Raw genomic sequence first — 9,138 nt, forward strand, 5'->3', positions numbered from 1 at the left:
TTCTTTGGGGAGCCCCCCGGGGTATTTAGGGGCGTTTTTTGGGGACTGTTCTGGGGGCCTTTTTGGGGCGATTTTTGGGGCGTATTTTGGGGGTATCCTGGGGGAAAATTTTGGGGGAATGATGCTGGGGCTGATGCTGGGGCTGATGCTGGGGCCGATGCTGGGGCCGATGCTGGGGCTGATGCTGGGGCCGGTGCTGGGGCCGGTGCTGGGGCTGATGCTGGGGCCGATGCTGGGGCCGGTGCTGGGGCTGATGCTGGGGCTGATGCTGGGGCCGATGCTGGGGCCGATGCTGGGGCTGATGCTGGGGCCGATGCTGGGGCCGATGCTGGGGCCGATGCTGGGGCTGATGCTGGGGCTGATGCTGGGGCTGATGCTGGGGCTGATGCTGGGGCTGATGCTGGGGCCGATGCTGGGGCTGATGCTGGGGCCGATGCTGGGGCTGATGCTGGGGCCGATGCTGGGGCTGATGCTGGGGCTGATGCTGGGGCCGATGCTGGGGCTGATGCTGGGGCCGATGCTGGGGCTGATGCTGGGGCCGATGCTGGGGCTGATGCTGGTCTGTGCCTCCAGGATGATCCAGGAGGAGAAAGAGTCCACGGAGCTCCGCGCGGAGGAGATTGAGACGCGAGTGACGAGCGGCAGCATGGAGGCCCTCAATCTGACCCAGCCGCACAGGCGCGGCCCCATCCCCACCTCTCTGACTGCCCTGTCCTTGGCCAGTGGGTCTCCTGCATTTAGTGGCCGCTCCACAGCTAAGTGTGCCTCCCGCAGTGCTGTTCAGGACCTGGACCGAATGGGGGTCATGACCCTGGTGAGTCTTGGGACAGTAGAGGAGCAGGCCTGTCATCGCTGGGCTCAGCCTTGGGGCTGGCAGGGCTCCACCTCTTCCCATGATGTGCGCACACCCCACACGTCCCGCCACGGTTCTGGACACACCTCTCCCTGGAGGAGCATGGGCTCAGGAAGCCCACCGCTGCCCACCTGTCTCCCCTCGGAGGCCCTGGCTTATTGTTCTGGGCCAGCTGTTCTCTGCTGCAATGTCTCTGCAGACCTGGGCGAGGTTCTGACTCCTACCTTCCCCTTCTGAGACCTGGGCTCCCCTGGGGGTGGACTTGCAGGCACCCAGAGGGTGAGTGTGCTCACGCTTCTCTCTCTTCCAGCCCAGTGACTTGCGGAAGCACCGGAGGAAGCTGCAGGTGAGTGGGCCTGAGCAGGTCCCGTGGTCGGTTCTCTGGCTTCTCCCCAGCCCCAGGCCTCCCCGCTGCGCTCTTCCTGTGGCCAGATCTCTCCCTCTATCCCCTGATGGCTCCACTGTCTGTTCAGTCACCAGTGTCTCGGGAACAGAACCGAGAGGATAAAGCCACCATAAAATGTGAGACCTCTCCTCCTTCCTCACCCAGGACGCTGCGGCTCGAGAAGCTCGGCCACCCAGCCCTGAGCCAGGAGGAAGGCAAGAGGTAAGGGAGCCCTCCCAGCTCTCCATCCCCAAGGCCATCACAGCATCCAGCCATCTTGACATCTCACTTCTCTGAATCACCATCAGGGAAGGACAGTCCCACGTCTCCCTTGTCACCTGCTCTGATCGCTCCCTCACCCCCACCCAACTCTGGCACTGCCTGTAAGTTCTTCCTGAGCTCTGACCTCCACCCTCCTGCTGTCCTTCTCCCCTCTGTGCCGCCCTCAGTGCCGTGGAGGACCAGGGCAGCAACCCCAGCAGCAGCAACAGCAGCCAGGACTCCTTGCACAAGGGCGCCAAGCGCAAAGGCATCAAGTCGTCCATCGGCCGCCTGTTTGGGAAAAAGGAGAAGGGCAGGCTGACCCAGCTGAGCCACGATGGAGCTGCGGGCCACGGTCTCTGCCCCCTTCCCAGCAAACGAGTCCAAGTTCAAGTAGAGGGCCAGAGGCAGGAGGGGGCTGGGTGTGGGCTTGGCTGCTGCTGCTGCTGTCTGCAGGGACCCCAGCCCGACGGGGTTTCCGTTAGCCTGTTGCTCCCCAGAGGGCGGCTGCCCGTCCCCCGGGGGCTCCAACTAGGGTCAGGCCGCCGTGGCTGAAGAGGTTCCTGTACGGAGTGAAGGCTGGGCCTGCGAGGGGCCGTCCGGCCGAGGGTCTGATGCTCTGTGCCCAGGACCTTCAGGAGCGTCAGTGTGGTTGGAACTTCCTTCTGGCCCGTCCGGCCTCCAGGACCCACATGTCATAGGCCTGTTCGAGTCGGAGCCTGGCAGCGGGCCCTGCGCCACCTGTGTGATGATAGGAAGCCCTAGTGCACGCCTGGCAGGTGGTAGGCACACAGCGTGTCAGCTCTTCCTTCCCTCCTCGCTTCCCGCATCTCCTCAGTCCTTTCTTAGCAGACACTTGTGGAGTAACTCTGGACACAGGCTCAGTGTTAAGTCCATTCCTGCAACTAGCTCTGCTGAAAAGGTAGCAACGAAGAGACAATTCAACGACAGTGAGATGCCCGAGGTGCAGTGGGGGCCACGGAGCGGCTTGCTCTGCTGTCAATATCTTGGGTGAATCTAGAGGCAAAGTAGGAGGGGAAGGGGGTCAGACGTGGGTGTGAGAGTCCTGTATGCAGCTGAGTCTGTTCCGAGTGGGTAGGAGGGGTGGGGGAGGGGAAGGTGGGCTTGGACCCTGGGCTGGGTTAGCTCATAAGGGCCTTGCAGAATCAGCTGAAGAGGTTTAGAAGCCCCCAAGGCAGCGAGAGCATTAACCAATTTCATGAAGGGGAACCTGCATGATCAATGAGAAAAGGAACCTTTGAGCCCAATGCATAATTGCATAATTATACCTTCCTGCACCCGGGAAGGTGTGAGTCAGAATCCAGTGAGCTAGGAGGACTGGGAGGGGAGAGCCCTCTACTCTGTGTGGGAGCCTCTGCCCCAGCACAGGGGAGCTGAACGCCACAGACCAGGTTGCTGCGTCTGATCAGGGCAGGAGGCTTCTGTGTGAAGCCGATTTCCTGTGCTCCTCCCGCCTGCTGGCACCTGAGCCTGGGGCAGCGCCTCCGACTTCTGGACCAGCCACACCAGCTGCCCTCTGTGCCCGCACAGGTGCTGCCCTGCATGCGCTCTGGGGGACGGCCTCCGCTCAGGAGGCCGTGGGTGGAGCGGACAGACTTGTCCTTGTTCTCGTGGTGGTTTTGGCGAAGGAGGACACCCCGAGAGGTGGTCTCCCCGTCCGACCGGGGCCAGGAGAATTCTCTCAGCCTCGTGGCCCATCGGGTCTGGTTCTCCGGGTCTCCTTTGCAGCTTGGTTTGGAGGAGGGACAAGTTCTGGTGGGGATTCTGCTGCTGTTAGTGTCGCACAGTGTGGCTCCATCCCATCGGAAAATACCCACAGGGCCAACGCTCGGGGGCACCGTCGGGGCTGGGGGCCCTGGGTGCGGACGCTGAGCGGAGGCTCCGGGAATGGTGGGTGGTCCCGTCAGGCCCTGGGTTCCATGCACTGAGGAGCTTCCAGCTGGTCTGCTCCCAGTCCTGGACCCACCAGGGGGACCAGCAGAGGGTCTGGCTGACCTGCCATTGCTTCCCTTCTAGTTCTAACAGACTCCGAGCTCGGGCTGCAGGAGCCCCTGGTGCCTGCCAAGCTGGGGACCCAGGCAGAGAGGGACCGGCGGCTGAAGAAGAAGTAAGAGCAGCGTCCAGGCTGGCTGCCTCCCCCTGCCCATCCCCTGGCTGCCACCTCTGCCCGTCCCGTGGGCCGCATGGGGCTGAGCTCAGGTGGTCAGAGCCCAGGAGGCCCTTTCTGAACTGAGCTGGCCTGGTTTGTGGGGTCACGCAGAGGCTGGGCGCTGGCTGTTAGGGTGGCTCTGGCAGAGCAGACCGAGATGGTCGTGGTCGGGCCGCGTGCACAGTGAGAGCTCTCGCCCTCAGTTTGGAGGGGTCCCTGCCCCGTGTCTTGGAGTCACACTGCTTCAGGCGCAGAGCATGGTGGCAGCCGGGTGGCAGGGGCGGTGGGTGAGCAGGGGAGCCCAGCACGGGGTACAGCCGTGTCCCTGGGGCCAGCCCGGGCGGCACAGGAAGGACTGCTGAGTCTGCTCCTCTCCCTGCAAGGCACCAGCTGCTTGAAGACGCCCGCCGAAAGGGACTGCCCTTTGCCCAGTGGGACGGCCCTACCGTGGTCTCCTGGCTAGAGGTACCTAGGCAGAGGGTCTACTCAGGGCCTGGGTGGGGGACTCCCGAGCAGAACTTTCCCAGCATGCTTCTCCCCTGCCAAGTACACATGGGACCTAGACTTGCCCCGCCCCCATGCCCATCAGCACACAGCGGTTACCTTGATGGCTAAGGGCAGGCCCTGCTGAGCCATAGGGCCCACAGGTGTTGACTGTGGCCGCCCCCGGGAGCTGGTCCCCGGGCAGAGCTGGGACCCTTCCTCCCCCAGGCCCAGAGTTTCCACTGTGAAGGGAGACGCGTTTGATGATGGTCCTCTCCACGTCTGCTCTCCTGAGACATGGCTGGGCCTGGCCTTGCCCTGGGGTTGCCCAGCCCTTGGAGAGGCGGCTGAGTGACCCCGTGCCTGTGTCTGCAGCTCTGGGTGGGGATGCCAGCCTGGTACGTGGCAGCTTGTCGTGCCAACGTCAAGAGTGGGGCCATCATGTCGGCCCTGTCGGACACGGAGATCCAGCGGGAGATCGGCATCAGCAACGCCCTGCACCGGCTGAAGCTGCGGCTGGCCATCCAGGAGATGGTGTCGCTGACCAGCCCCTCCGCCCCGCCCACCTCCAGGACTGTGAGTGGCCTCTCCCTCCCCAAGACCCTTCCCCAGGCCCTGGAATAGCTCTGCCGAGCCTCCCATGGGTCTTTGGAGATGGTAGCTGTGTCTGCCCCTCACTTCCCATCCCCACACAGGGGTCCATCTGGTCTGCAGGGGGTGATGTTGATTCTGGGGTCCCAGCAGCCCTAGCTTCTGCCTCCCACATACCACCAGGGGCTCCGTCTCCCCCCTGACTCTGCCAGTAGTCCCGGACCTCCAGGCAGCTGGGACTCCGGGGCTCTGTGTGGTCAGATGGCGGTGGCTGAGGGAGTGGGATCGGTGAACTCTGTCCCAGGCCTCCAGCCTCTCCGTGGGCCTCCCCTGTGGCTGGGGCAGCCCTTGTCCGCGCTGCAGCGTTCATGCTCGCTCACTGAGGGGGCGCTGGGGACGTCCCAGTGCCAGGCTCTGTGCCCAGCAAGGGCCACAGAGCTGGACAGTGAGCGGAGTGGGGCCAGGCTGTGGGAGGACTCGGGGAGGGAGCTCTGTCCTTGTCCTCGGGGGACCCCTGGGACCCACTGCAGGGCCAGCTAGGTTTCCTCTCTCTGCAGTCCTCCGGGAATGTCTGGGTCACCCATGAAGAGGTGGAAACTCTGGCAACATCCACTAAAACAGTGAGTCGGCCCTGGGCCTGGGGTTAGGGCTGACGGCCCAAGGCGGGTGGGGAAGGTTGTGGGAAGTCGGCCGAGTGTGAGATTAGCCCTGACGTGTGACTGAGCTTGTTCTCAGGTGGAGGTTGGTGGGGAAGGAGAGAGACAGAGCGGTTGGGTGGGGGTGGGGGGCGGAGTCCATTCCACGGTCACAGCTGGCACCAGGCGGGGTGGGGGGGGGGAGGGGGGCGGGGGAGAGAGCTCTGCGCTGCTGTGGGCCTGGACCGGGGTCCTGCCTGGCGCTGAGACCTGTGCAAGGACGGGAGGGCCTTGCTGCCCTTTTACCGAAAGCATGGCACCCACACCTGCCTCCTCTCCCAACCTCGCCAACACTTTCCTTGCTCACCCACCAGCCCTGGGTGTGGGCTCCCTCTCGATGGGGCCTGGGGTGCATGCTTCCAGGTTCTTGACTTGGCCATTTCCCCTCACGCTGCACGTTCCTGCTAGGACAGTGAGGAGGGCAGCTGGGCTCAGGTAAGACCCCCTGCCGGACGCGGGGTCCAGGGCACCTGCGAGGACCCTCCCTCCTCGTTCCCCTTTAGCTACTGTCCTGGCTTCTCAGGTGGGCAGGAGAGGAGCCCGCGGGCTGTGCCTGCCTGGTGCCTCTATCCCCCCCCCCACCACCCCCCGCCCCATTGGGCTCCCTTCAGGAATGATGAGGTGTAGGTTGGAAGCATCCTGTTCCTCCCTCCGCCCTCTCGGGGGCCTGTGAGCTGAGCAGAGGCCTCTCGTTCATTCACTTAGTGAGAAATATTCCAGGCTCTGGACACAGGCGTGAACAAGCTGCCCTCTCGGGCTCGTATTCTAGGGAGACAGGCAGTGAACGCAGCCACACCTCTGGACAGCGAGCCCGGCAAGTGAGACCAGGGTGGGGCTGCACAGGGAAGCCGGTCAGTGCAGATGTCAGCCTGTCCGCAGCAGCGGGTGCTGAGCCCAGGAAGGCCGGCAGAGCTGGCGTGTGGCTTAAGCACAGGGTCGGCTGCTGTGCCCGGCTCAGTCAGGGCCCGGCCTCCTCCTTCGCTTTCCACATGGAAAATGGCAGCAGCCAGCACCACACTATGAACGAGTCAAAACCACACCCACTTTTGTCAGGTCTGCAAGAAACACAATGTATTTTTGTGTCACAGGATTTTGGTAATTAGCTTACGTGTGCCGTGAGATGAAAAAGGTTGAATATCGCGGTCTTAGAGAAACGCACTTGGTGATTGTAAAAACCGTTAAACCTTTTTTCGAGCTAGGGACACAGAGCTCAGGGGTCCCCTCTGGGGTGTGGGGTGGGGAGGAGCAGACCCCCCTGGGTTTCCCTGGCTCTGGCGCCCTCTGCCCTGCAGCCACCAGCAGGGGTGAGGCTGAGAATCGGAGGCAGCTGCCCCACGGCCCCTACACGCCTGCCTGGGAGCTGCTTTGTCCTCAGTGCAGGGGGCTTGTCCCTGATGGAGCCACGTCATTTTGGGACCTAAAAAGCTTCATTTAAAACCCCACCTCCCACCATGCCCACCCCTGGGTGAACGAGCTGATGTTCACGGAACTGCTGTGGTCGGCTGCAGCCTGGCACTGCCTTCCTCCCAGACCCTGGCCTATGGGGACATGAGCCACGAGTGGATCGGGAACGAGTGGCTGCCCAGCCTGGGGCTGCCCCAGTACCGCAGCTACTTCATGGAGTGCCTGGTGGACGCGCGCATGCTGGACCACCTCACCAAGAAGGACCTGCGGGTGCACCTGAAGATGGTGGACAGCTTCCACCGGTGAGCAGGCAGCGGCCCTCCCGACAGGGCCCAGCGCTGGGCTCCGTCCCATCTCTTCCCGTGGCCCTTCTGGTGGCAGCAGCTCCTCGCGGAGCTGGACTCTGTCCCCTTCAACCCTAAAGACCAAAGTTGTTTCTCTTAACTCCCCTCCTGGGGGTTTCTCCCAGGCGGTTTCATGCTCGTCACGGGCTGGCTGGATTCTGTTTACCCGGAGACGACTCGCCTGGACCCCGGGTGCAGGGGGCACTGACCCCTCCCGGCTGGAGGACAGGGCTCCTGGGCCCTTTCCCGGCCAGTGTGCCCGTCCTGAGCTTCCAGCCCGAACCCACGGTCTTTGCTGCAGGATGTCACCCAGGCCTCCCCTCTCTTTGCTGAAATATCTTCTGTTCAGAGGTGTTTGGAGGTCCCAGATTGGCAGCCGTGGGTGGGATTTGGCCCGCAGATGTGTTTTGTGTGGCCCACATGGTATTTTTAAAATTATGAATTTAGTTGCTAGTTTTTTTTTTGTTTTTTTTTTTTACATCTTTTTCTTTTTCTTTCTTTTTTTTTTAAAAATATATTTTATTGATTTTTTACAGAGAAGAAGGGAGAGGGATAGAGAGTCAGAAACATGGATGAGAGAGATCAATCAGCTGCCTCCTGCACGCCCCCCAGTGGGGATGTGCCCGCAACCAGGTATATGCCCTTGACCGGAATCGAACCTGGGACCCTTGAGTCCGCAGGCCGACGCTCTATCCACTGAGCCAAACCGGTTCGGCTAGTTGCTAGTTTTTAAGCACTAGGAAATTTTACACAAAATTTTGGATGTCTGGATCCTCACAAATTGAAAGCTCTATCTATCGTCACATTGTAGCATGGACTCCACCAGCCCCGCAGCCCCTCAGCCCCGCAGCCTGCTCGCCCGTTTGCAGTAAATGCCTCCTGGCCCCAGGCGGCACTGGGCTTGCAGAGCAGGGCTGAAAACGGTGTGAGAAGTCCTTGCTAACACCAGCTCAGACTGTCCAGGTCGCTAGTTCCTGGAAGGGGTGTCTGAGCCGTGAAGTGATTTCCGGGCAGAACGGCTGGGGCAGCGGAGGGGCCGAGGAGGGAGCTGTCTGCATAATCGAATCTCGCGAAGCAGTGGCCTCAGTGGAGTGGAGACAGTGGGGTTGGCAGGGAGTTTCTCCTCTGCTCCTCAGCTTCGCAGGCGACGCCACCCGAGGCCACACGCCAGGGCCGCTCTTTAGGAGGAGCAGTCGCGGCCGAGGCGGGACGAGCTGCCCGGGAGGTAGTGAGCTCTCCGTCCCCAGAGGCTGGCACGGGTGCTGCCTCCTGCGTGAGGCGTGCATGGCCTCTGGGGTCCCATCTCACCCCGGCTCTGGTTCTCCGCGGGTGCGTTGTGATGGAGCGAGTGCCCCGTGTGCACCTGCTGCAGCGCGAGTGCTTCCGGTCCTTTCTGTGAACTCGTCCCAGGGGGTGAGATCCGGGAGGGAGCTTCCATGCTAACTGGGATCGAGTGGCAGGAAAGTTAGACCTGGGTAAGGAGGCTGGGGTGGGCTGGGTGGTGATGGTCGTATAGTCAGGTGGGCACGGCGGCGTTTCAGCAAGGCCGTAAGGCAGCAGAATGGGAGTGCTCCTGGCAGCAGTGCAGCCAGTGCAAAGGCCCCGAGGCCTGTGGGCAGCGAGGCGGGCGTCCCTGAGCTCAGACGGTGTGGGAGGACCCGGTAGCATCCATGGGCTTGTGTGAGGAGCCGGTGAAATGGGAACACAAAAGGGTATCTTTCCCTGTGACTGGTGGGCAGTCGGGTCTTTGTCACTCAGTCCTGGAGAGGGAGGGCCATGCTGCGTCCATGCTGAGAACTTCACCGTGAGGCCCAACCGGGCTGAGGGAGGACAGGGGACCAGAGAGGGAGGTGGCCTTGCGGGGCGCGTGCAGGTGGAGCAGAGCGTCTGGGGGCTGTCTGTGCTGGAGGACGTGGGCAGCATGGGCGGGACGTGGCCCTGAGGCTGTGGTG

The 9,138-nt window shown here is 62.5% G+C and overlaps 1 protein-coding gene across 1 annotated transcript in view; it reads left to right on the forward strand.

Annotated features, from left to right (window-relative positions):
- The window catches only part of PPFIA4 (PTPRF interacting protein alpha 4), a 30,264-nt gene that overhangs the window by 17,678 nt on the left and 3,448 nt on the right, over positions 1–9,138 (forward strand). The window contains 10 exon segments of the mRNA XM_023747167.1: positions 574–814; positions 1,164–1,199; positions 1,327–1,460; positions 1,688–1,854; positions 3,537–3,627; positions 4,053–4,134; positions 4,528–4,728; positions 5,301–5,363; positions 5,847–5,873; positions 6,969–7,144. Coding sequence (XP_023602935.1) covers positions 574–814; positions 1,164–1,199; positions 1,327–1,460; positions 1,688–1,854; positions 3,537–3,627; positions 4,053–4,134; positions 4,528–4,728; positions 5,301–5,363; positions 5,847–5,873; positions 6,969–7,144 — 1,218 coding nt within the window.

This window comes from Myotis lucifugus, unplaced genomic scaffold, assembly GCF_000147115.1.
Source record: "Myotis lucifugus unplaced genomic scaffold, Myoluc2.0 scaffold_808, whole genome shotgun sequence".
In the NCBI taxonomy this organism is placed as follows: Eukaryota; Metazoa; Chordata; class Mammalia; order Chiroptera; family Vespertilionidae; genus Myotis; species Myotis lucifugus.